Source organism: Gopherus evgoodei, chromosome 6 (assembly GCF_007399415.2).
Source record: "Gopherus evgoodei ecotype Sinaloan lineage chromosome 6, rGopEvg1_v1.p, whole genome shotgun sequence".
Classification (NCBI taxonomy): Eukaryota; Metazoa; Chordata; order Testudines; family Testudinidae; genus Gopherus; species Gopherus evgoodei.
Window position 1 is genome coordinate 74,606,147 of NC_044327.1, and position 27,991 is coordinate 74,634,137.

A 27,991-nucleotide genomic window follows, 5' to 3' on the forward strand; every position below is an offset into this window, starting at 1 on the left:
TAACCTTTTGTACTAAAATGCTGACTGTAACTTTCTGTACTAATGAGTGCTGACTGTAACCTCCTGTGTTATAAGCTAACTGCTAAAACAATAGGGCTGTAGTTAGCAGGGCTGGTTACTACTAGATATTGCATATACTAGATAAGATAAATGAAAAGCAGATGTGATGGCCAAGGCCATGTGCATGAGAAAGTAGCCCACACATCATAGAAAAAAGGATATAAGAGGGGGGTTATAAATACTAGTACCCCATCTGTGTGTGATGTGCAGGATTTGAGAGTGTTTCTCTCTTGCACCTTATTTGAGCTCAAATAAACTTGGTTGTTTGCTTCTCCACCCTGGTGTGTTCATTGGCGCTAAGCACTCTGGACAAGGAACCGCTGTTGCTTGCCTCTGGCACTTTGGTGTGTCGGCAACACCCCCAAAGAACTCAGGGCTGCTCTAGGAAAATAGGCCATGCATTAAAATATAATGGTGAACATAGTTTTAAAGAGAACGTTACAACTAACCTAGACAATACGCTCCCACCCTAGGGGTCAATCACAATCAGCTAATGTGTATTAGAGGGACCTGGTACTCCCAGTGCAGCCAGTGCTACAGCCACAGCCTACGTGGTCTGATCGGTGCTGGCCAATGGTTGACTCTCACTCGGGGGGCTCCAGGCCCCAGCACGCCAAGCACGTGCTTGGGGCGGCATCGGGGGGCGCTCTGCTGGTCGCCGGGGGCGGCAGGCAGGGTGCCTTCGGCGGCATGCCTGCGGAGGGTCCGCTGGTCCTGCGGCTCCGGCAACCGGCAGAGCGCCCCCCGCTGCGTGCTGCCGTGCTTTTGGGGCAGGGGATTATGTTATTGTAGGGTCGCCCAAACCGCCTTCCTGCTGGGGCCAGTCCAGGAGAGCGGGGGATGTGGGGAGCCCCAGAACAGAGCTTGCGGGGCGGAGGAGCTGGAAGGGCCCCAGAGGCATTTCTGCTTTCACTTTCACTCTCCAAGGCGCAGCTAATGCAGGCAGCGGCGGCGCGGTTCCTCCATCTCGCTGGGCCCGGCAGCAGGTACCGGCGCCGCTCACCCAGCCCGGGCCTCCGCGGAGCAGGTAGCGAACCGAGTGGTTCAGGGCCAGCGCTCCCAGGGCAGCAGGGCGCCAGCAGACCCGCCTCGCCTCCCGGGGCGGGGGAACACGAGGCCCGGGCCCAGAGTGCGGGGGGGAGGGGTCCCGGTCCCCCCGGCGGTGGGGCGCGGGCGCGGGCCGAGCTGCATTTCACCGCCAAAGGCGGGCAGGGCATTGTGTCCCTGAGGGGGCTGCAGCGTCCGCTCCGAGAGAGCGCCCCGGGCACCGCGAAATCTTCCCTCCTCAGCGCCTCCGAGCGCCCCATCACTGCCACCTGAGCACCCCCATGGCCAAACAGTGCCCCAGCACATTCACCTGAGCCCCCCAACATTATATCCCCACTGCCAAACAGGGTCCCAATACACTCACCTCAGCCCCCCAACATTACATCCCCACTGCCAAACAGTGTCCCAATACACTCACCTGAGCCCCCCAACATTACATCCCCACTGCCAAACAGTGCCCCAGCACACTCACCTCAGCCCCCCAACATTACATCCCCACTGCCAAATAGTGCCCCAGCACACTCACCTGAGCCCCCCAACATTACACCCCATGGCCAAACAGTGTCCCAATACACTCACCTGAGCCCCCCAACATTACATCCCCACTGCCAAACAGTGCCCCAGCACACTCACCTCAGCCCCCCAACATTACACCCCATGGCCAAACAGTGTCCCAATACACTCACCTCAGCCCCCCAACATTACATCCCCACTACCAAACAGTGCCCCAGCACACTCACCTGAGCCTCCCAACATTACATCCCCACTGCCAAACAGTGTCCCAATACACTCACCTGAGCCCCCCAACATTACATCCCCACTGCCAAACAGTGCCCCAGCACACTCACCTCAGCCCCCCAACATTACATCCCCACTGCCAAACAGTGTCCCAATACACTCACCTCAGCCCCCCAACATTACACCCCATGGCCAAACAGTGTCCCAATACACTCACCTCAGCCCCCCAACATTACATCCCCACTGCCAAACAGTGTCCCAGTACACTCACCTCAGCCCCCCAACATTACATCCCCACTGCCAAACAGTGCCCCAGCACACTCACCTCAGCCCCCCAACATTACATCCCCACTGCCAAAGAGTGTCCCAATACACTCACCTCAGCCCCCCAACATTACATCCTCACTGCCAAACAGTGTCCCAATACACTCACCTCAGCCCCCCAACATCACCTGCTTCACAACTCTGCACTGCTATAGATTTTAAAACCCGCAAACACATTGTTTTTGCACCGTGCCCTGAAAATAAGCTGTGCAGATGTCAGACTCATGCCAGGAATGGCCTTCTCACAGATAGGCAGGACATGAATATTTTTCATATACAACTGACAAAAGAATAAAATGGAAGTTCACTTTACCCTCCTCTACTTGACATTGGCATTCTTGTGCAACACCATTATGGACTTCTTGAATAGCCTTTTTTTTTTTCCAAGATGTTTTGCCCTCTCTGCAGGAGAGAGATCAGCTGTTTCCAGAAGAAACTGATTGGCATGAGCCTGCTAAATTATCAAACTACTGATCTCTTTTCTAGCAAAAACCTTGGAAGTATCTTCATTCCCTTTGATTTGCTCCTTCCAGGGGCTGTATGTCAGGGATAAGAATTGCATTTTCTTCTGTTACTTTTGTTTTTTGTATAATGTTTTGTGCTTTTGTGTGTTTATATTCTCTTCCAGTAAATAACATTGCAATTAAAACTTGTTCCTATTTATTTATAACCAGTGAGTACACTGTGGCTTTAAAAATATCAAAGCTTACTGACAGCCTGAAAGGTTTGCCTTCAGAGACATTTTAAATTAAGAGGATTGGAAGGATCATGGCAAGAAAAAGTGTATAAATCTCTTTGCTAATGGAAATAGACACAGATGGTTACAGAATGTGAAGATAATTTAGGCCTGATCCTGCTGTTGGACCCATGTCTCTTCCAACCCAAAGCTTCTGTGATTCTGTGCCAGAAGTCGTTTGGGCTCCACACAGGTCAAGGGTCTGCCCATGTGGATTTGATTGCAGTATGAGGGTCTTACTGTATTTTTTTAGATCATAGGCAGTACTCATTGGTGATGTCCATGACATTTACCACAAAGAAAAATCTTTAATACTAACTGTGTTTTACACATATTTCTTTTTTAGATTATCATATGTGGAAATCAACATAAGCAAGGCAAGAATGGCAGCCTTATTCTCTACTCTGCCATTTGCAGATAAATCCTCTCTCATGATGATGATGATGATGACCATAAGTATTTTAAATGTTGCAGTTTCTGTGAATAATGACCACAGTAGCAAGAACAGGGAGACAGCTGATGTAGTGTCTGGCAATGGAAGCAAACCGTTTCCTTGGGATAAAATGAGGCTTCCCAAGCATGTCATCCCAGTGCATTATGATCTTCTTCTCCATCCTAATCTTACAACTCTAACTTTTACTGGATTTGCCAGAATAGAGATTACAGTAAACCAACAAATTAGTTCAGTCATCCTGCATAGCAAACACCTGCAAATTACCAGGGCTGCCATCCAAAGGAGAATGGGAAATAGTCACACTGAAGAAGTAGTGATGGTTTTGGAATACCCACCATTTGAGCAGATTGCCCTCCTGGCAGCTTTTCCATTGCATGTTGGACAAAACTACACTGTTAGCATTGAATATTCTGCAAATCTGTCAGAGAGTTTCCACGGCTTTTATAAAAGCACCTATAGAACCCAGGAAGGAGAAGTGAGGTAATCATCTTTTCAATTAACATTTGTTTCTGAAGAGTGAACTATACTTGACTTTTTAGGTATAAACCGTGCTAAATTGCTGCTTTTAGATTTTATTCTCATTTAGTTTCTAATTTCTCTTTTAGAGCCTCTGCTTTCTTCACTGAGACTTACGCTTTGTTATAGAGAATTGAATTTGTACCAAATCATATTCCAGTGTTTAACTTGTTGGGACTTTCAGTCCTTTTGGAAAGGAATTGAATTTTTTCATTATGGACCAAATTCAGTGGTCCTTAATGCACAAGAACTCCTATTTATACTACTGGAAGTTTTGATGCAAGGAAAAATGGTCCTCTGGTTAGAGTGCTGTGGGACTCAGGAGGCCAGGTTCTATTTTCAGCTTTGCCACATTTTCCTGTGTGATCTTCGGCAAGTTACTTAGTCTCCTACCTCAGTTTTCCATCTATAAAATGGGGGTAGTACTTCTTGGCCTGATAAAGGGGTATTGTGAGTTGTTCAGATACTGCTGAAATGGGGGCTATAAAAGTACCTAGTTACGAAGTGAACATCAAATTTACCTTTCTGTCTTGCACCAGAGAGATGGATGTTCTGTATTGATACTGCAATGTATGGGCATGTTTCAGATGTAGATTTTTTTTATTTCCCATTGTTTAATTACAGGGTACTTGCATCAACACAGTTTGAGCCAACAGCTGCTCGCATGGCTTTCCCATGTTTTGATGAACCATCCTTCAAAGCCAGATTTTCTATTAAGATTAGGAGAGAACCAAAGCACCTCGCACTGTCTAATATGCCAATAGTATGTGGATATTTCTAATGTTACATTTTAGAATTGTTTAGTTTAAGAAAAAGTTAAAGTGGAGCAGAATATCCAAGCAAGAGCAATTCACTTTGATATTAAACTGTTTTACTTTGATGCTCATGTGTACTGTTGTTTCTAGTAGTTCTAACATTGAATTAAAAAGGAAAAATGCATTATCTCCTCATTGTTGGCTGTTTTAAAGTTCATATTTAGGGGATAGTCCTATGAGATGATGAGCATCCTCGCTCTCATGGGAGGCAATGGAAGTTGGGAGCATTCAGGACCTGTAGGATCTAGCCCATAATTCCATATTTTGTACGTGAAACTTGGACCATCCAGACTTTAAAAATTAACCTTCAAGGGAATTTGGAGGAAGGGATAAATAGCATGATGCAGTGTGACATGTATTAACTATGCAGGGAGTTATGCAACTACATCTTTGGGCTGGTCTACACTACGGGGGGAAATCGATCTTAGATACGCAACTTCAGCTATGTGAATAACGTAGCTGAAGTCGAATATCTAAGATCGGATTACTCACCCGTCCTCACCGCGCGGGATCGATGTCTGCGGCTCCCCCTGTCGATTCCGCAATCCGTTGGAGTTGGTGGAGTTCCGGAATCGATATAAGCGCACTCGGGGATCGATATATCGCGTCTAGATGAGACGCGATATATCGATCCCCAAGCAATCGATTTTAACCCGCCGATACAGCGGGTAGTCTAGACGTAGCCTTAGTACTGAAATTTACTCCTGAGCATCTAAAAGGTTGCTTTTGCTTTTTTTAAGAGACAGAGTCAACTTGAAAAATCACATTTGTTTGAAAATTTTGTGTGTGTTATACCTGCAAGTAGCATCTACAACTGAAAACAGTTAGAAAGAAAAAATTGTTTTTGGTTTGTTGGCCTGTGCATTGGATAGCACTTTGTGTCTAGTAGGTTTCACTGTTTCCTCTGTATTGTCAATTTCTTATTTGCTGAAGAGACCCTTATAAACACAAATAGGGGAACAGTAAAAAAAAAAAAAAAAAAAAAAGCCAATTAAAAAAAATTAAAAGAACATATTATATAGAGGGTTCTCTTTCAGAAATTAGAAATTTTGAATGTCATCTTAAGAAGATTTTGAGTTCACTGGGTCTTTTTAAACTGTTTTCCTCTTCCTTGTTTGGCTCTTTTATGCAGCCACAGGACAAACCAATTGACTGGTACAGCAGACAGCAAGGTACTATCAAATGTACAAAGCAAATGGAAAAAGAATTAAGAAATTATTTCTCTAATTTCATTCAGTTTTAAGTATAACAGGCTAGATAAGAAAAAGTTCATACAAAAGGGTGGGTTTTCCTTTAGTTTTGTTTTATCTTATTCGGTGACTCTTTAAATAATAGTGATGAAATTTGAAAAAAAAAAAACTTTACAAACCTTCTGATGTTCCAGCTCATAGAATTGTTGTGTGACAAAAGTTGTGCTCTAATTTTAGGTGAAATCTGTGAGTGTTGCTAATTGGCTAGTTGAAGACCATTTTGATGTTAGTGTAAAGATGAGCACTTATCTAGTGGCCTTTATTGTTTCGGATTTTAAATCAGTCAGCAAGATGACTACCAGTGGAATTAAGGTAAATTTGTCTCGTTTTCTACAATCTTGCTGTGTGATAGGAACAATAAAAATTGCAAATGGTTTAATTCTAAAGGTCTTGGTTAACTATATTTACATGTCTGTAGCTGCTATGGAATTGAGCAAGAAGTAATGTGTTTTTAATTAGATGGACTATTTGAATTATGATTTTTAGTAGTTTTACTTTTAAAATCTGTTTGTGTGCTCTCATCTCTGGTCCCATCAAAAAAGGGTTGAGTTTGGTTGGGTAAAGTGGTGAAACCTGCGCTGCAATTGTACCTGTTTGGTGAATAAATAAAAGGGACTGAATCTAAATTCCGTTTTAAAAAACACATTCCTGGCTTTGATGCTTTTCTTACAAATTGTAGGATACCTCTGAGGCAAGGAAGCAGCATCAAGCAGCTAATTGTGCTCGTATTTTTTGGCGATAATTGAAATAAGGCAGAGAACAAATCAGTTTCTATTCTAAAACTACTTATATTTGTATTCACAAACCTTCCGTGCTTGTGTATTTTAGATATCTGTATATACTGTACCAGATAAGATCAACCAAGCTGATTATGCCTTGGATGCAGCAGTGAAACTTTTAGACTTCTATGAGAATTACTTCAGCATTCCATATCCCTTACCCAAACAAGGCAAGTGTTTTATCATTCATTCTATTTAAATTCCTTATTAGGTTGAGTTTAATAGAACACAAATCATGTAATATAGTTTGTAAGATAGGGTCAAGTTTGCAACAGACGGTGACCATGTTCCTCAGTGCCTCCTGACTTTTCCAGAATTGTCTTGCGTAGACTTGGGCATTCATTTTGAGTAGGGGAGGGAACACTTGGCCCTTTGTGTTTCCATGATATCACATAGCCTGTGAAAATATTAACATATTTATAATGTAACATATTGTATGCTGCCTCCTTGCCAGCACTGTTGGTTGATATTTCAGGTAGAGAAAATTAGTGTGTGAAAAGTACTGCTTGAAAACGTTTCCGCCACTTGGTTTTTTTATTAATCTCTGACTTTATAAGGGTTGAACCAGTCTCTAATCTGGGCCATGGTGTGGGGTCAAAATGCAGTGTTACCAGATTTGCCCGTTACTTTGGGGTATACTCATTTATTAGGGTTACTCTTGGTGGTGATGGTGGTGTTCTGTAATTCTATCAGTGTACCACTTGTGTTTTCATATGGAGCTCTACTTCTCCCTTCTGCAAGTTCCCTCCCAATGGAGCTATCCTGCAGGACCTAGGTTCCCCAGGGCTGGGTTCCTCGAGCCCCAGAATCAGATGAACACACACACATTAACAGAGCTCATCTGAGTGGACCAGGTCAATCAGCACTCCCCTTATTTGTCCCTGAACTCAGCAGGCTGGGTCGAGCAGCACTTCCAAGCTGCCAGCCTCATATTCCACAGGTTCAGCACGTCCCTGTCGCCACTTGCACATTGCGATTATTCAGGTAGTAACCCACTTGATGAGAAAACCCCACAGGATTTTTGGGCACTGCAGGGATCTTTAGCTTAGGTAAGAGGAGCGTTGCTGCAGAGCAAATGCGGAAGCCAAAAACACACGAGAGAGAGAGCGGGAGGGAAGGAAGCAACCAGCTTAACCATAAAAGTTACTTATTGCCAGGTAATAACCATACAAGGAGAGCCAAACAAACAAACCAGTTACAATATTAAATCTAGTTTAAGATTACAAAAGTCAGGTTTAGAAAACTATGCCTGATCATGTAAGTCCGGGTTAGAAACTATACCTAGAGTAGGAAAAAAAAAAAAAAAAAAAAGGCAAGACAAAGTTGGGTTCTCACCACTCTGTGAAGCTTGAACCAGTCAGGGTTCCCAGGTAGTGGTGATAGTTGAAGGTCCAGAGTGCTGGAGACAGGCAGAGCCCCCAGCACAATCGGTTAGGAGAAGATGAAGTCCCAAGGGAACTGATGCAGATTTTGGATCCAGGCATCAGACACTTACTTGAGCATGGGTAGGGGTTTTTTGTAGGGAAACAACAATGGTTCAAGGGAGAACACTAGATTTGTTTATGGGTAAACTGATGGCTCAAGGGAATATACCAAAGTTGTTTCATTCAGGCTAGACGATAGGAACTGATCATTCCTGGCTATGGGCAGTGTTCCTTCGAGGAAGCTCACAATGCAATTAGGCGGCGTCAGTATTTTGGATGCCAATAAAGGATTTATTACTAGAATTGGTCTGATAACTGCTGAGCTGGTGTGTGCTGGGGTGGGTGCATTAACATCTGGAGCAGAGTTCCCCCATTATCAGTGCTTCCCTGCTTTTCTGGTCCCAGAAGTCAGTGCAGTTCTTGCCCTGGAATCTCTGTTCTCAATTCTGTATGCTAACAGAGATGCCTCCCTGTCCCATCTTCAATGCAAATGGGGCTCGGGGAGTTGCCTTAATTCTGTCACCCTTGTCCGGAGGGGGTTATGTGTGTCTTCCACTGACTTTTCATTGCTTTTTGTAAGTCTTTCTTCTGGTTCAAGCAGAGGCTGGGGGAGGGGAGTCCTTCGTGAGTCAGACAAGTTAAGATACTGTGTTCTGGTTCCCCAAGAACACAGAGCTAACAGGTAACAGCAGCCCCTATCCCTGCAACCATTATTCCAGTCAATGAGATGCTACTACCTTGTCTGTGATACTTGCTCGAGAATAGAGCCACTGGATCCATGTGACCTTAGATCCTATGGCCCTCCTCCAGACATGTCCCTACTATCACTCTCCAAACTGGCCTATATGGATGTGGCTGCTGAGATCCCCTCTGTGACAATTAAGGATTGCAGAGTCCTTTTCCCACTTTGCCACTGCTCTGCTTAAGGCACCTCTACACATCTTTACAGTGGATTTAATGTTATATGGGGAACCTAGCATAGTCTCTCCACACCTGGCTGAATTTCAGCTAACCAGTGAAACATGAGTGGGTGGCAGCCATGCTCTCATAGTGTCTGTCACACTTCAGGCTCATTGTTAGGTATGAGAGCCAAGGCCAACCACTCCAACCACCTCAGAAATACCTACGTGGCCACACACCACACATCTTGGAGTGCCTTGCTTTGTTGAAAAAATGGTTTTATGTTTAAAAAAATTAAAATTGTAGAAAAATGGATGAATACTTATTCCCTAAAATGTAAGCAGTAATGATTCCATACACTCAGTAAGATTTTCAAAAAAACCCTCAGCATTGGCTTATCTTTTTCATTTAAGTTGATGGGAGTTTTTCCCACCCAGTATCAAGTAAAGGAAACTGTTAACAAAAAACTAGTTTCCTACTGTGACAAAGATCCTCCTCTACCTTGGTGGGTCCTGCGCTTATTGGCAGATTTGCTCATCTCAGTGATCTTCCCCACAGTCTGGATCAACTCTTCCTGTGTCTGATCAGGAGTTGGGAGGTTTGGGGGGAACCCAGGCCCGCCCTCTACTCTGGGTTCCAGCCCAGGGCCCTGTGGATTGCAGCTGTCTATAGTGCCTCTTGTAACAGCTGCATGACAGTTACAACCCCCTGGGCTACTTCCCCGGGGCCTCCTCCAAACACCTTCTTTATCCTCACCACAGGACCTTCCTCCTGGTGTCTGATAGCACTTGTACTCCTTAGTCCTCCAGCAGCACAGCCTCTCACTCTCAGCTCCTTGTGCCTCTTGCTCCCAGCTCCTCACACACACTTCTTCTCCTCTAGCTCCTCCCTCCCTAACTGGAGTGAGCTCCTTTTTAAACCCAGGTGCCCTGATTAGCCTGCCTTGATTGGCTGCAGGTGTTCTAATCAGCCTGTCTGCCTTAATTGGTTCTAGCAGATTCCTGATTACTCCAGTGCAGCCCCTGCTCTAGTCACTCAGAGAACAGAAAACTACTCAGCCAGTGACCAGTATATTTGCCCTCGACCAGACTCCTGTACCACACTGGCCTGGGTCTGTCACACTACGTAGAGTAGCTCCTTCTCTGTCTTGCACAATAGAAGGTCCAGAATAAAATTAACCACTTTCTGCCCTGTGCTGTCATTACTTGCCACAGATTTTGTGACATGCATCTTGTGTTGTGCTACCCAGAACAGTCTGTCAAGTTATACTTCATATCACTTCAAAATATATAAAATCTGCACTTGAACCACTGAAACTAATGAAAACTATTTCTCTTTATTTTAATAAAAATGTGTTTGATACTGTCTTAAATGGGTGAGGGTGAGAGAGAGATCACACAGATAAGTGAGATATTATTATTTATTTTTAGATCTTGCTGCTATTCCTGATTTTCAGTCTGGAGCTATGGAAAACTGGGGACTGACCACATACAGGGAATCTTCTCTGCTATATGACCCTGAAAAATCCTCGGCATCAGCTAAACTTTGGATTACTATGATAATAGCCCATGAGCTGGCTCATCAGGTAATGGTTAGGGGAGTACGATGGGATCTAAATGTTTGTTGGTTTGGTTTTATTGGCAGTGTGGTACAATATCAAGTCATCTTAGATATTTGAGAAAAATGTATACATTGAAAACAAATTGTTAAACTTATTAGAAACTTTTGAAATAGATTGGCTTTTGAGACTAAAAGGTTCTGAATCATCTGTAACTTGATTTTATATTATTTACTGGGCTAACATGATTGCATCATTTTTACTTTCTCCAGAGTATTTTAACTGTGTTACTCATAAGAAACTTGTGGGTGTAAAAGTGTAATTTCTTGGATACATTTTAAAACTGTTTTATATTAGAGCCACGTTTGATAAGGAAGCCCTTAATCAGGTTAAAGTCCATTTATCATAGACCTTTATACTGTGTTTAACTTGTCTTTGTCCTCCGTTAGAGAATGAAAAAATATTATGGCAAAGAATAAGAAAAGTATTTAAAATTTACACAGCAATAAGAAGAGTGAAAACAAAGTGTCTACTGGGATGACTGATTTGGACGCTTCTTGAGCCCATGGGTGGGCATGAGGACCCACGCCACAGGAACACATTACAGAATTGATGGGTGGAGTGGGTGGTAAACTCATGCTAGGGATCTTTCACACTGCCCCATGAACTCCCAAACCTTTCTCTCCTGGGTCTGCATAAATTAGTGAGTGAATTAACTAGTCAATTTAAGACAAGGCTGACAAATTATGAGCAATATTTTTTTTCAGTGGTTTGGAAACCTAGTTACCATGGAATGGTGGAATGATCTTTGGCTAAATGAAGGATTTGCAAAGTTTATGGAGTATGTGTCAGTCAGTATTACTCATCCAGATCTGAAAGTTGTAAGTGTTAATTACTTTCCCTTTTTTATTTTAAACCATATTTTAAAATGGCTGAGAGTAATTTATTGATGATTTGGAATGGTAAGCTTATTGGGCAGCACACAGATTTGCCGTGAGCTAATGTTGTTGTTTTTATATATTTTTTAATAATTAATTTAGAGTAATTAGGTTAATCATCTTTTAAGGATTACAAAGAAATTATAACATTGTCTAAATACAGATGATCAAAGCTGATTACAGTTTATTCTGATTGCAGTGAAGCTGGGCAACACATACAGCATTGCAGCAGCACAGCTGCACCACTGTACACTTAGTGAAGACACTACTTATGCCATCGGGAGACCTTCTCCTGTTGGTGTAGTTAATTCACTTCCCCGAGAGGCGTTAGCTATGTCAACGGGAGAAGTCTTCTCGTCGACATCATGTTGTCTGCCCTGGAGGTTTGGTTGATATAACTGCGTCGCTCAGGGGTGTGGATTTTCCCTTGAGCGACATAGTTGTATTGGCATAAGTCTATAGTGTGGACCAAGCCGGTGTGTTGTGTCTTAGAAAGACTTATCACCCTTTTGGAATGTCTGAATGTAGATGATTTCACATTCTCATTTCACCAGAGATCGCTACTTTGGGCGCGTTCCTACAAAGACATTTGGGCCTGATCCAGAACCCAGTAAAATCAGTGGGAATCTTTCCATTGACTTTTCTGGGCTTTAGGATAAGCCCCATTTGTTCAGTTTTACTCATATAAGTAGTTTCACTGACATCAATTTATGTTAATAAGTCTGTGCAGCATTTTGCGCATTGCAATAGCTTTATAATGGGTGATTGCAATCTCTAAATGAGAGTTATTTTGTTTTAAAATAATGCATTTACTGCAAGTGCTGGAATAAAAAGAATATTTAAAATAAATTTTTTGTTTTCTTTATACAGTCTGAAAATCACATGGAAGAAATCTAAAACATATTTCAAGTGCAAATATTTTCATCTTCAGTTTGGTTTGCTGTTACATCTGTATTCAGTAGTCCTTGAATAAAAAAAACATTTTTTCCCCTATTAGGAAGATTATTTTTTAGGCAAGTGTTTTGATGCCATGGAGGTGGATGCATTAAATTCCTCACATCCTGTGTCTACTCCTGTGGAAGATCCAGCTCAAATTCAAGAAATGTTCGATGATGTTTCCTATGAAAAGGTAAATTACACCTCTGCCCAGATATAACGCAGTTTCACCTAGAAGATTTTTTGGCTCAAGAGGACAGCGTTATATCGGGGTAGACGTATATGTAACTATTTTTCCTTACACTTTTGTTTCCATGAATATTGTTCACGAAGCATGCTTAGAATGGGGGTAGGAGTCCGGGGGGGGGGACAGTTAAGAAGGAGGGGGGGGTGGATGGGCTGACAGGGGGGCAATCGGGCAGGGGTTCTGGGGGCAGTCAGGGGACAGGGAGAAGGGGGGGTTGGATGGGGCAGGGGTCCTGGGGGGCTGTCAGAAATGAGAGGAGGGATTGGATGGGTTGGCAGGAGTCCAGGGGTGGTCAGGGGACAGGAAGCGGGTGTGTGTGGATGGGGCAGGGGTCCTGGGGGGGCCATCAGGGAACAGGGGGGTTGGATGGGGCAGGGGTCCCGGGAGTGGGGGTGCAGATAGGTGGTGGGGGAAGGGCCATACATACAATTTACAAAACCCGATGCGGTCCTCATGCCAAAAAGTTTTCCTGCCCCGATCTAAAGATTAGTTTGTAAAATGTTTATCACTTCCTTTGCAGGGAGCTTGTATTCTAAATATGTTAAGGGATTACTTGAATGCAGATGTGTTTAAAGCTGGTCTTGTACAATATCTGCGGAAGTACAGCTATCAGAATACAAAAAATGAAGATCTATGGAACAGTCTGGCACATGCAAGTATTTCTTGGGGGGCCAGGGTGACGGGTTTGGTCACAGAGACCCCCTTGGGACTGTCACTTGACGTGCTGAAACTACCTCTGAGCCCATTTTCCCTGCCATTCCAGAACCCTGTCTTGTTGAGCCAGACATGCTACTTCGCTGCATCACAGACCCAGGGTCTGAACCACGCCCTCAAAGCTGCAGACTTTAACCAAAATTGCTCAGCAGATTTCCTATCTCCAGCGCCCAGACACCCAGCTCCCAATGGAATCCAAACCCCAAATAAATTCGTTTTGTTTTGTATAAAGCTTAAACAGGGTAAACTCATAAATTGTCCGCCCTCTATAACACTGATAGAGAGAGATGCACAGCTGTTTGCTCCCCCAGGTATTAATCACTTACTCTGGGTTTAATAATAAACAAAAGTGATTTTATTAAGTATAAAAAGTAGGATTTAAGTGGTTTCAAGTAATAACAGACAGAACAAAGTAAGTTACCAAGCAAAATAAAACACAACATGCAAGTCTAAGCTTAATACTTTTAAGAAACTGAATATAAGTAAATCTCACCCTCAGAGATGTATCAGTAAGCTTCTTTCACAGACTAGACTCCTTCTTAGGCTGGGCCCAATCCTTTCCCCTGGTACAGACCTTGTTACTTCCAGCTCAGGTGGTAACTCAGGGATTTCTCATGATTGGCAGCCCGGTATGTTCTGTTTCACCCCCTTTTATAGCTTTGGCACAAGGCGGGAATCTTTTGCATCTCTGGATCCCAACCTCTCCTTCTACATGGCAAAGCACCAGGTTTAAGATGGATTCCAGTACCAGGTGAAATGATCACATGTCCTGTGAGACTTCATTACCTACTGGCTGGCACCCACTATACAGGAAGGCTTACAAGTAAACAGAGCCATTTACAACCAATTGTCCTGGTTAATGGGAACCATCAAGATTCCAAGCCACCATTAATGGCCCACACTTTGCATAGTTAAAATAGGACTTCAGAGTAATACTTCATATTTTTAGCTTCAGATACAAGAATGATACATTCATACAAATAGGATGAACACACTCAGTAGATTATACCCTTTGCAATGATACCTTACAAGAGACCTTTTGCATAAACTGTATTCCAGTTACATTATATTTAGACTCATAAGCATATTTCCATAAAAGATATGACAGGTTTCAGAGTAGCAGCCGTGTTAGTCTGTATCCGCAAAAAGAACAGGAGTACTTGTGGCACCTTAAAGATTAACAAATTTATTTGAGCATAAGCTATGCATCTGAAGCAGTGGGCTGTAGCCCACGAAAGCTTATGCTCAAATAAATTTGTTAGTTTCTAAGGTGCCACAAGTACTCCTGTTCTTTTTATAAAAGATATGGAGTGCAAAGTCATAGGGGGTTGTATCCAAGTATCTCCCTGTGAATAACCACCATTCAACCTAATATATTACTGGACAGATTAATCACTTTAAGCTGCATTAATTATTCATAATTGTAAAATTAAAGGGAAATAATATTTAATTTTTTCAGACTTGTCCTGCGGGTGACACCCAGGAAGGCCAACTGCAAGGTGATGGCTTTTGCACCAGAAACCAACAGACATCTTCAAGTGCAGTAAGCTTCTATTTTCCTACTTATTGCTAGTTATAAATCTGCTGTGTTACTGTACACTAACATTTAATTCTTCAGTTTTAATCATTTTAAATTAGTATGCTCCCTTCCTGAGAGTGTGAGCCTATTGTGCTCAGAACCCTACTTGTGAGAATATAAGTTTATTGAATACTGCTGGAAGCCTGGACTTTATATTACTGTTAAAAATTTTCCTTGGGTTTTACCTGTTGAATACATGCTTGCTTGAACAAATCCTGAGATGGAACAAAAATCTTTCCCCCAAAGAGCCCAATACTGATTGTGCACTTATGATTAATAGCAGTAACAGCCATATAAGCATTTAAAGGTTATTCTGTCCACCATAAGGTGAAAGAGTCACAAAGATATCCCAGGCCCCAATCCAAATTTCACTGTATAAGTCCTGTAAACTTGTTTTTTCAATTATCAACGGTTGGTACCTCTTATGAGGTTGCCACTCACTCATCTCTGCTTCCTTTCCAGTATATTTCATCCTCACTCTGTTCTTATGTATTTTGTTTTTCCCCATATAAATCAGCACTGGACCAGGAGAGAGATTCTTGATGTGACAACAATGATGAACACTTGGACATTACAAAAAGGTTTTCCGCTAGTAACTGTCACAGTAAAAGGAAAGACTGTCCATCTGCATCAAGAGCACTATATGAAGGGATCAGATTCTTCTCCATCAACGGGGTAATAACAGAAAATGAGCAAATGATGCTCTCCCTCATAGTCTAGGCAAACTGGAAAATCCACTAGTGACAATCTATTCTGCATAGTAGTAACTGCTATTGCTGTTCTTAAAGGAACAAAAATTACAATTTGGCATTGCTTATTTGAAAACTGGTATAGTGTTAAGAAGCTATAACAGAGGTCCATTATAATAAGTCCATAGAAATAAAAGTGTCTTATATCTGGGCTTTCTAGGGTAATCTTCTTGTAAGTTGAGATTGAGGTAGGATATTGTAGCAAAAGGATGACCACATTTTGTCTCAGCTAAGAGAGTAATGAAGTCTGCGTAAGTCTCCCTACACCATGAATCTCACCTCCACATACTCCCAAGAAGTGTTTCAGAGTCAGTCACGTCCGAATCTTTGTCCTCAACATAACAGTGTAGCTCACTACTCAAACATAGGTCCAACCTTCTCTAGAGTAGCTATTGCAATTAAATATTCTGTCACTAAAATAACCATTTTTACTTTGCAATAGGTACTTGTGGCATGTTCCATTAACGTACATTACTAGTAAATCTGACACAGTGCAAAGATTTTTGCTGACAACTAAAACAGGTAACTTCCTTTAAAGTGATCAGTCTATTTGAAGGATTAATTACAGTGCTTGCAAAGTTTAGCCATTTTAGCTCTACAGCTATTTGAGGGGGTGGGGGGATGAAACTGGCAGTCTGCATTTTATTTTTGTTATCACAGATCTAATTTCAATATTGCTTTTAAAAAAGAATGGTTCACGAGGACAAGAGAATGCCAGCTTTTGGCAGATGAGATTTAAAACAGCTGAATTAGATATAACCTGCTGGAAATGTTGACAGACTCCTATGACAATCTTACTGAGCTGTATCTCTTAACGTATTCAGAAACTATAGCATTTCTTCCTTTTACTGAAAAAGAGACCAAGACCAGCTTTAGCTATTGTATGAGGATTATATTTTGTCCAAATGTAATGTATGAAATGGCAAGTGCTGAGCTCTTTATCTATTACATGGTCTTCTTGTCAAATAGTGTTTGAATCAATAAAGAGAGAATGGAGTTATAATTTATTTTGTTTGCAGATGTCCTCATCCTCCCAGAAGAGGTAGAATGGATAAAATTCAATCTGGGAATGAATGGTTATTACATTGTGCACTATGAAGATGATGGATGGGATGCTCTGATTAGCCTTTTAAAAAAAAACCATACAGCAATTAGCAGCAATGATAGAGCAAGTCTCATTAACAATGTATTCCAGCTTGTGAGGTAAGGCACACTGTATGAGTCTTAAAAAGACAAATGAGACAATTCATATTGTGTATCACTAAAGCAGAAAACATTTACTCTTGTATAATTTGTTATTAAATCCTTTAAACAGAGATGGGGTCAGATTCTGATCTTGTTTACAGCAATGCAAATCTGGAATGTCTCCATTGACTTCAGGGGAGTCATGTAACTGAGAACATACACTGATCCTGAGAACATAACCATTATAATCAAAAAACTGTCTGTGATACTGTGTAAATCAGTGGATTCCAGCAGCACTGATCTGCTGCCTTTTGAAAATTAGGATTAGAATAAGGTTTTCAATTAAACCTAAGATTTGGTGTCTTAAATCAGTCCCTTATGGGCAGTGGTTCACTTTTCACAACCCCATCACTTAAGCTCACTTTGCAGTCTGGAGGGGCCCGTGTGCGACCACTACCTTAGATACTGAACCATTTCCTGTTGCAGGTCAAGTGTTTGGCATGACCGTGCAAGGATTTCAAGAGCTTTTGTAGGCTGAATCTTTACCCTCTTTTGCAAGCTCCAAATATTTCTCCAAAATGTGATAACTAAGCTGCCTTTAATGACATGCTAGTTTACCTCAATTCACACTTGACAGTAACCTCAACAAACTGTAGAAAATCTAAGAACACAAACACCCCACACACTTAGTGACCTGAAAGAGCTGTTCCAGGCAGCAGCAGAATTGTACAGAATTGTACCCAGGCAAGGCTTTCTACTGATGTTAACCATGCACTAATATACGACAGTACATAGATACATGAATATGTATCTTTTAACCCTTTTCACAGTTACACCATTTTCTAAAGAGGTTGCAAGCCTTTCCAGGCAGAGAATATGTCTCCAGCCCGTACCTATGAGCTCACCATAGTCCCACTTTTGAGTGCATGAGGATGCTTTTATAGTCCTTCCCTTGTTTCGGATACATGTAGGCAACACCCAGAGTTGGGGCCTACTAAATTTGTCTCTCACAGAAGCTTATGAAAGGGGAGTTTTCACTGGGAATGCACGCCTGCAACACTAAAGATCAGTAGCACTTCCAGGCTCACATCCTGTTCTGTAGCACAGTTAAACAGCTTCCCCCCGACACACACACCCCATGCTTGAATATGGGGAGGGAGAAGGTGGAATTGGATAAGCCATATGCTCTTTTCTCATTACTGCTGATGTACTGGGAGGAAAGTCGGTGTGTGGTGGAAAATACTCCTCCCATCTAGTTCATGCAGTACTGTCATCCAGGGGACTGCAATCATACTACCACCATCACCACTGCAAAACAGACAAACAAACAAAAACCACAAACACCTGCCAACTCTCCCAGGTTTCCAGCTAGATCAGGGACTGATTTTAGTCCCTTCCATTATAACCCATGAATTCACATTAATCTTCACCTCCTGCTGTATCAGATACCAGAAGGTTTCATGTCTTGTGTAGTTTGTCAGTCACATTTGTCTTTCAGGAGTTTGTTTCTAGGCTTTTCCATTTGTGTGATGATAACTTCAGGATTCTAAAGGAATTAAGTAGAAATTAGCTCATTTAATTTTATTTATAATGTTCTCTCTCTCCCTCTCTCTCTTTTTCTCTCTCAGTATTGGAAAACTATCAATTTCTAAAGCTCTTGATTTATCTTTGTATTTGAAACATGAATCCCAAATTATGCCTGTATTCCAAGGTATGAATGAGCTGATTCCTATGTACAAGCTCATGGAGAAAAGGGACATGGATGATGTAGAAAATCAGTTAAAGGTAAGATGGAAAGCACATAAAACTGGCTACCACTAAAATAGTGGCATACCTTGTAAGCACACCTTTAAAAACACAGTTATTAATAGCAAGCCAGTAGAGTGGAGTGTTTTTATTTTATTTTAAACCCAAATTTAAACTCTTTATTTTTCAGTCATATTTTTTCCTTTATAGCCTCTGGTTCTGTATTCATTTCCTGGCCGAAGGCAGGGAGTAGGTGGGGAAGTTGCCATCATGGTGATGTGTAGAACTGTGACCCGGCAGCAGTGTTCTACCAGAGGTTATGCTGGGAGCACCATCAGTCCTTGCTGCTTTCTCCCTCTCACAGGAGGAGAAAGGACTTTTTTTCCAGGGGCAATAAGGGAGAACAGAGGGAGCAGGCACTTGACAAGATGAAATGTCAACTGCAGATAAACAGACAAAAAGGTGGGAAAGAGAAGATGAGCCTTTGACTGCCAGCCTGAGAAACCCTGGGGTGGGACTGCTACCAGGAGTGAATTCCTTTCCCTGGTGGCTAAATGTTTTTCTATTGTTCCAGTATCCAGGCAGTTCAGAAAAGCCTGCAGCTGCCAGAGATGTAGCAAGGTCCTGGTAGTTTTATCTCTTTTGGAGCAGCCACTGTTCAATCCGCTTTTCTCTGTATGTGGTATGTAGCTGCCAGGCAAATACACAATCAGTCCAAGTGCAGTGGTCCTCCTCGTGACCACAAGTATCCTACCAAGACTGCTCCCTCTGCTATGTATCTAAAGACTATTATAGCCCCAACACAGCAGTATCTGAGCCCTTCACAAACTTTAATGCCTCTATCCTCACAGCACCCCAGTAGGAAAGTGTTATCCCCATTTTACAGATGGGGAACTGAGACACAGGCAGAGTCTAGATCTGTAGAGTCCTATCCTTAACTACAAGACTGTTCTGTCTGTCAGGCTACTCTGCTCTGTTTATTGTCAGATTAGTACTTCCAGACCCTGCTCTCAACAGCCAGGAAGGCAAGGCTGTGAAATAAGAAGATGGTAAAATAATCAAGAAATGTGTGTTTACAAGAAATGGGGGTGTTTCAAATCTTATTCTTTTCTCTAAGTATAGTTCTGGAGAAAATGAGATTGGTAGAGCGTTCAGAGCAATTCCTTGCAGAATGTTGAGACGCAATAGCTTGAACTATTGTTTGGCATTATAATTATACATTAGAAGGTGATGCTCTAGCAATGATGATTTATATTATTTAGGAAAGATGTGATTTCTTTCTAATTCACTTGTTCCAGAATTTGCTGAGTTAACTTTACTGAACCAAATTCACCCCTGGAATAGCACTGGCATTACACCAGGGATGGATTTGGCCCACTAATTTTACACAGAGCATGGAGTTGAATGCACTAGGTCCCATGGAGTGTAGGCCCCAGTCCTGTAATCAGATTCACATGGGTGAATCTTTACATCCATGGAGATGCCCACTATATTTGGGCTGCTTTTGTATTGGTGGGCTGTCAGCCTGCATGTACAGAGAGGGGACAATTAAATGTTGGCTGCACAGGGGTCGGTCCACATCGGTCTGTTTGTAGTATCATGATAATAGTTGGTGAAGTAGTTGAACACTGAAACTACTGGTCATCCCATTATATTTAAAACTGATGCATTAAAATAACTGATGGTTGGTATGGCACAAAAACCTGATTTTCAGAAAAAGAGGTGAGCAGCTAATAAGTTAATTTTTGCTAAATGTTGGTAAAATTTGTTAAATGAAAATATTTAAAAAGTGACATGGGTTTGAAGATTTATTGGAGGATTTAACCAAAGATGAGTGGTTTAGATGTTGATTTAAATTACCAGTGCCAACAACAGCAGAAGTAATGCATTTGAAGAGGCAGTATTTATACTTAAGTGTGTTAAATATAATTTTTTATTATTAAATTGTTTTAGGGGTACATAGTCAATCTGTTTAAAGACCTAATTGACAAACAGTCCTGGAATGATGAGGGCTCAGTGTCCGAGAGAATGCTTCGCAGTTCCCTACTCCTGTTTGCGTGTGCGCGCAAATACCAACCGTGTGTGGACAAAGCAGAAGAATATTTTATGAAATGGAAGGAATCCAATGGAACTTTACGGTCTGTTTTCATAGTAAAATCAGTAGAGGTGAAGGATGAATTAATGTTTTCCCTTTTGATTTAGTATTGGTGAACTGATCTAGTAATAAAGCAGCTGCCCATACTCCAGCCCTTTCAGGAATTTTCTCATCTCACAGTCTCCCAGTTCCCTCTGGACTTGACAGCTATTGTATACTCATTGATAGCTCATACACAACCTTGTACTTTGGAACTTGATTTACTAAAGGTGAAAGGAAAAATGGAAATTAGAGTTGTGCCCCTTTGTTTTGCTTTTTTATGATGGAGAAAGAAGGTCTGAAGGGTTTTATTTTATACTATTTACTTTCAGATCACCTGCTACTCACTAACATTTTGGATACAGGCCATCTTTGTTAAAGATTCAGTTTCTCCACCCCCTAATTTAACGAGTCTGAGTTCACAGTAAACATCCTGAGATATCACCATCCTGAGGTACCATCTAGCAAAACCAGAATTCCTGATATTTCCAATGTGAAAAACACCCAAATAATGAAACAAGCCCAATTTTTAAAAAAAACTTTTGCCAGTCATCTTTGGGAAAGACCTTGTTGACCAGGACACCTCTTTAAAAAAGTGACATAGGATCTGTAACTCTTACATAGGTAACAAAACTAGTATTTAAACATCTCTGATTGACTAATATCTCTTAATAAAACTCTTCCTTGGCAAAACAGGATCTGCTCTGGAATGAGGCTTGAATCCAGGTCTTCTAAGTTCAAGGTAGCATGTGCTGCCTACTGAGTCTCACTAACAGTAAATACCAGGATACTTTTAGACTGAAGGCAAACTCGTCCTCTGGCAACACTTAGGAATCCCTAATAGGACAGACAGATCAAAATTAAAGGCCTAATTCACCCTTTTGTTACACCAGAATGATTCCTGGTGTAAAACTGGGGTAATGGGGTGGTGAATCAGAATGGACGTATCCATCATAATGGAAATATGAAGCAGAGTGTAACTTGGTGTCCAATTTATTGCAGTTTGCCCAATGATGTTAAAACTGCAGTATATGCTGTTGGAGCCCAGACAATCGAAGGTTGGGACTTCCTTTTTAGTAAATACAGGCTGCCTTGGTTCAACACTGAGAGAAATCAGATTGAAGTTGCTCTCAGTATTAGCAGAAATAAGGACAAACTTCAGTGGTGAGTAATTTACTGTTTTATGAAGGCAGTGTTTGTATGGCAGTGGAGAGGGAGGAACCAAACTTGGTTGAAATGTGAACTACAGCAATGAGCACTTTTCTAGCATCTTCAATGTACAGTATTATAAAATGCCTTATAAAAGAAGGGGAAGTTGCAATTTAAAAGTTGACACCAGAGGCTGGTGCATACACATGTTTGCATTTTCAGCTGTCAATTGGAGAAAGGCAGAAACAAGTGACTATTTAGGCACTTGATTACCTTTTGCATGTAAAGTTACTGTAATTGCAGTGTGCCTATATATATATATCTTACACATGCAAGGGGGCTTGACTCTTAAAAACATTGTCCCTCAGTGTTTTGAGAAAGCTCCAGCCACAGCTCCACGGCCTCTCTCCTTTTAGCATCATGAGAGGAAAGGAACATTTAGAAATGTTACTGATACCATTTCTGTCACTGATTTGCATTGTGAAGCTGAGCAAGTCATTTAATTGTGCGTTGATGCTACCAAGAGGCACTCAATTTTTTTTATGAATGCCTCAGTTTCCCTATCTGGAAAAAGGGGATGATACTTTTCTCTCTCTCAGGACAACTAAGGTTCACATTAATGTTGAGATCCTGGGATGAAAGGTGCTGTTAAAGTTCAAAGCTTTATGTTGATTTTATTCTAGGTTTCCTGAAATGGAGATAATCTTAATAACTTTCATGAACATCATGGGACTAGGGTGATGCAAATGGCTCAGAAGTCTTTTGCTAAAGCAAATTTTATCTTAAAAAAAGTAAGACAGTTATAGTGATTAGCCAAGGTGCTGAGAAGTGCAGTTTTAACAGTGTAACCCATCCGTCATCTCTGCCTAACAGTCTAGTTACCTTTTCCATTTCCATCCTCACTGGGGTTTTTTAGGATGATGGATCAAAGTTTGCTTGGTGATGTAGTAAAAACCCAGGATCTTCCACATATCATCGTGTTTGTTGCTAAAAACCCATCTGGCTATCATCTAGCGTGGAAATTTTTGAAGGAAAACTGGAATAAGCTTGTACAAAAGTAAGTTGTGCAGATTGTTTTCCTGAGGAAGGAATTTTCCTCTAGGGCGGATTGGCAGGGGCCCTGGAGGTTTTTCGCCTTCCCCTGCAGCGTGGGGCACGGGTCGCTTGCTGGTGGATTCTCTGCAGCTTGAGGTCTTCAGACCAATTTTGAGGATTTCAATAACTCGGTCCTGGGTTAGGGGTTGTTATAAAATTGGATGGGTGGGGTTCTGTGGCCTGCCTTGTGCAGGAGGTCAGACTAGATGATCATATTGGTCCCTTCTGACTTATGAGTCTGAGACCTTTATGCGAGCTATATTTGACACCTATGTGTCTGTTTTAAATTAAATCATCCATTTCATAAATCTTTGGTAATTGGTTTTTGGCTTTTTTGCTAGGTTTGAACTTGGCTCAGCTTCTATAGCCCACATGGTAATCGGAGTGACAAATCAATATTCTACGAGGGAACAGCTTGCAGAGGTGAAGTGTCTTACTGTTAGATCTTGCATTCTGGCTGAGGTTTTCAGAGCTGCCTAAGGGAGCTGGATGACTAACTTCCTTAGACTCCTTTGGAAACATCAGAGTGTGTTTTATATGCAGAAATGGTTTTATGAAGATGATAGGCATAACCTGGGATTAAGCCTAAGGATCATGTAAATATTGGAAGTTAGTAAACATTGAAGTAGTACTGTAGCTCCCCTGAAGCTATACAAATGCCATACAAACTGTGGGTTTGAGGACCCTGAGCATAGCAGTATGTGCCAAGAGCAAGGGAAAGAAGGGCCTTGTGGTTAATACTGGGTGAGCATCAGGTGACTGTTGCCTGCTCTGACATGGAGTTCTTGTGTCTCCTTAATGCCTCTGGGCCTCAGATTTTCATTTGAAAAGTTGCAATAGGAAGGCTTGTCATTTCCGTACGCTTCTGTCAAGTTTAGCCTGGCCAATTTTATTTATACACTCTGCTATGGTGCTCATCGTAGTATCTCAGTACCTCACAAGCATTAATATGTACAGTATCTTCACAACATTCCTGTGAGGTTGGGAAGTTCTATTGCCACTTTTCAGATGGAAACCTGAGGCCCAGTGCAAAATGCAGGCGCTGTTACTATATTGATTATATTGTTAGTTGTAATCTTCATTGAAAGCCTCTGCTTTAAATCTAAATGGAGCTTCCCCACTAAGCTGCTACAGAATCCAAGGAACTTGCTGCAGAATTTAGGTCTTGCTTGCAGCAGCAGCCACATGGCCTTCAATCTGATTTTACTGTAGGATCAAGCAGAGGTCATGTTTTCAAACAAACATGAATATATTCAATAAATGACAAAATGACTTATTTTCCCCCAGTAACTCTGCAAAGCATGACTTCTCACATCTCAATAATAGGGAAAGTTTTGTAGTGACCTCTGGTAGCATTTGTCGGTCATTAACACTAACTTGTACCACAGACTATCTTTCCCCTCTCTTAAAAACACTAGCTGGGAAGTAATTGTTGGCTGAGGAAGGTCTGACAACAGGGCTCTGTCACTGCAATGGGGGTGTGATATGGGGAATACCAGGGCTGAGAGCTACCATGGGGGTTTCCATGCTGAGCCCTCAGCCTCCTGTTGACTTTGCTGTAGGTTGGGGTTAAAAAAAGTTTCTAAAAATGATCCACTGTTGCCGCTGCTCTGAGCTGGTTTAATTGAGATGATATTAAAAAATGGTTGCTGTTGTTTTAGCTGCCTTCTCAACACTAGGTGCCTCAGTGTGGCAGAGCTCTGGTTTTACCAATGGTGTGAAGTTTTTTAGAAAACTGCTGTCATGTAGACAGTCACAGTAGTTAAGAGACTTATCATAGGTCATACTGGAAACCTGGAGTTTTTTGCCATTATACTTGTGCACTAGTTACTAGACTTCACTGCCTCTTAATCATGCATCAACTGTTTATTCTAATTTTTTCTCATAGGTGAAAGAATTCTTCAATTCTCTGGATGAAAAAAGTTCACAGCTCCGCTGTGTCCAACAAGCTGTAGAAATCATTGAAGAAAATATACGATGGATGGACATAAACTTTGAAAAAATCAAAATATGGTTACAAAATAACATGTGAAGGATTCATTGCATCTGGCTTTGAATATTTGAATTTAAATTACAAAACAGTGAACATTTTAAAAAATCTAAAGCTTTTTTGTTGTTTTGGGGTGAGGAGATTTACTTAGAGTTGCTGATATGGGCCCCATTCTGTTCCTTTGTATGAGATTGACTGTTGATTTCAATAGGAGCAAGATATGGCTCTATATGCACACCTTCTATCCAATAATAAACCATCATCCACAATTGTTGAGCGATAAAAATTGCTCATCGTGGCCTGTGTAAACTGGGGATTTTGAATTCTAAAATTGGAATACTTGAATTCTAAAAAATGGATTTACTACTCTATTTTGAGGGAAAGCTAATTTGTGAAATTACAGAAAATGGATGAGTACACAACTGAACTATAAATGGAACACTCCACATATGAGATGACATAGAAGTTTATATCCCCTTGCCAAACACTAGGTACAGCTAGCAATTTCTGCTCAGGGTAGCCCAGCAATGGAATGTTTATAGGTATGCTAGTTTAACATGGAGATGTATTGAAATTATGAAGGTGAGATCATTTCTTAGCACCTGCTTTTTATCTATATTTTGTGAATCTGCAGTCAGTCCTTCAAAATAATTTATGTAATAATAATAATTCCATGAGGAATTTAATCCTTTCCTGTATCAAGATGTACAGCCAAATAGGGCATAATAAAAAATGCTCTCATGAAGCAATAGCCATATAATTATAAAAAGAGGAGGTATGGGAAAAATAAGTTTGCAATTATAATTAGGTTGCAATTAAAGTTAGGATTAATACACTTCAAAAGTAGAAGTGATAAGAAGTGCAGTTGAATAACTTATTTTTCCCATACCTCCTCTTTTTATAATTATATGGCTATTGCTTCATGAGAGCATTTTTTATTATGCCCTATTTGGCTGTGGAAAGTGAATTACTTGCTTATCTTTATATTAAGTGTTATACTCCTTTTTAATATAGAATTATATTAGAGTAATACTAGAATGTGATCTGAATCTGAAAGTTCAACAGGATCAAGATATTTAATATTTTAGATCAGTATAATTAGTAACTTTTTGATAGGGTCAGAGTGATTTCAGTATTTGCTGTTAATTAGCTCTTCCAACTAATGAAAGTGCACTTTTAAAAAATAAATGTCCTTTTCAGAAGATTAACCTATTTAAGTGATTACTAAATATTACTCATTTTTATTATAATTGGGCCTGTTCTCCTATTACAAACCTAAGACAAAGAAGAAAGATGGTCATCTTACAGTAAAATGGGAAATGGAGAAACTGAGTGTACACAAAATATTGTCAAATGCATAATCTTAAAGTGAAAACAGATTGGTTTTTCCTCAGATCTGTCAGTTGTAATAAGGTAGAATGGGAAATATCAGAAACTTCAGACAGAAGTGTGATTTCTAGGTTGCTAGCAATCCTTGGTCAGGGCTTTCGAATCCTATCTGTAAAACTTCCCTACCTCACTAAAGTGGTAATGCTTATTTAATTAATGTTTGTAAAGGGCTTTGTGCTCTTCAGATGGAAGTGAAAGTGTTAGTGGAACACTAAAGGAATGGCTGCTTTCTTGTTGATTATGATGTCCTTCAGTAACTGTTAGGAAATGCCCTCACCGCTAGTCACTGTTACTAAATTCATACTAAAGGGAATTCTGAATGTGCACCAGAGTAGAACAGACACCCACAGAATTATTGCAGTAAATATTTATAAAATTGATTTTATAACCATGCCAAGAAATGTGTTTGACAAGCTGTTTAAAACACAAATCTGCATATGTCAACTGAATTTTGCATCTCTTGCCGTTTTGCATTTGTAAACATTTTAAACTGATGTTCTCTCTCTCTCTCTCTCTCTCTCTCTCTCTCTCTCTCTCTCTCTCTCTCTCTCTCTCCGTGATATGGAGAGATGTAGTTTGAAATTCTGAACTAAAAATAAATAGAAAAAGATTGTTTTTGTTATTCTCAGAATAATTGACCCCAAAAAGAAAATTAACAGGGATGCAAAGACTCTGACACCTTAGGGCATATTAACCATCACTCATTTAAGAAGTGTTAGTTCTGACTGTTGCATGTGACCAACATAAATTTAATCAATTTTATCTTTGAACATTAGAATGTACAATGCAGTCAAGATCCTCCAACACTCTGAGAAATGGTACACATGGCTAAAAGTCTGTGTAGATTAGCTGCTGTGTACTATTTATTCTCTAGAACTAGCATGACCTATGTAACAGATTCTGAATTTTACTTTGCAGGCTAATTAAACAGCGCTTTAGGATCCATGCAGCTGGTCACCTTCTGGGAAACAAACAAAAGCAGTTGTGAAAAATCCATCTCAAAACTGTATTTTACTAAATACTCAGGTTCTTAGTATTCAGAAAAATTGAGTGAATCTTCAGTCTTCTAAATTTGTCAGAATGATTGTTAATCGTTTGAAAAAAAGTTAAGCACCAAATTTTCAAAGCCTTAACTGAATCCCAGTTTTTGTCAGTGCAGTTTTGCATCTGCAGTTATTTGTACTCACAATCTAGGTCCTTCTCGGCTGGATCCTGCAAGTTGATTTCAACAGCTGCACCTCTGCACTTGCCTGAAACCCCTTGACTTAAGTGGGGCTGAGGGTGGGCCCTGGGATGAGTCCAAGGGGATCCATTTCCATCTAGTCCTTAATTTTTAAGTGATTTAAACTGTAGTCCCCAAAATAGTGCTCAGTGACTTAATTTGTTCCAGTATGGCCATGTTTTATAGTCAGCTTAAAGAAAAACAGAAAAAAACTTAGCTAGATCTTTGGATTGGTTTTATACTCAGAGTATTAATAAATTTGTTGGTTTTTTTTGACTACCTGATGACTGCATTTATTGAATTCATTTTTTGAAGTT

General features: G+C 40.9%; 2 protein-coding genes across 4 annotated transcripts in view; one reads left to right on the forward strand and one right to left on the reverse strand.

The window, feature by feature from the left end:
• LOC115653269 (endoplasmic reticulum aminopeptidase 2-like) overlaps positions 1-8,181 on the reverse strand; it is a 52,089-nt gene extending 43,908 nt beyond the window's left edge. For both annotated transcript variants that reach the window (XM_030566262.1, XM_030566260.1), the window contains exon 1: positions 8,055-8,181. The gene's annotated coding sequence lies outside the window, so the exon portion shown is untranslated. The remainder of the gene's footprint in view (positions 1-8,054) is intronic.
• On the forward strand, positions 798-27,953 carry LOC115653266 (endoplasmic reticulum aminopeptidase 1-like). 2 transcript variants are annotated; one of them, XM_030566254.1, is made up of 19 exons: positions 798-1,046; positions 3,252-3,839; positions 4,500-4,638; positions 6,118-6,252; positions 6,769-6,889; positions 10,474-10,628; positions 11,369-11,482; positions 12,537-12,668; positions 13,243-13,374; positions 14,896-14,979; positions 15,533-15,690; positions 16,207-16,286; positions 16,784-16,967; positions 18,578-18,734; positions 20,649-20,833; positions 21,832-21,993; positions 22,895-23,035; positions 23,415-23,496; positions 24,962-27,953. In XM_030566254.1, the coding sequence occupies exons 1-19, from the start codon at positions 901-903 to the stop codon at positions 25,103-25,105; spliced, it is 3,039 nt and encodes a 1,012-aa protein (XP_030422114.1). In that variant the 5' UTR covers positions 798-900; the 3' UTR covers positions 25,106-27,953. The 2 variants fall into 2 exon arrangements, with proteins under 2 accessions (XP_030422114.1, XP_030422115.1); XM_030566255.1 differs by having other exon boundaries at positions 955-1,087.
• Positions 27,954-27,991: the final 38 nt, after the last annotated feature.

Excerpts from the sequence above, each read along its gene's own strand:
- LOC115653266 (XM_030566254.1), top strand. The coding sequence starts at position 901 with ATGTGGGGAGCCCCAGAACAGAGCTTGCGGGGCGGAGGAGCTGGAAGG. Across the intron at positions 3,840-4,499 it reads ACCCAGGAAGGAGAAGTGAG|GGTACTTGCATCAACACAGT; the intron begins GTAATCATCTTT and ends GTTTAATTACAG. Across the intron at positions 14,980-15,532 it reads AACAGACATCTTCAAGTGCA|CACTGGACCAGGAGAGAGAT; the intron begins GTAAGCTTCTAT and ends CATATAAATCAG.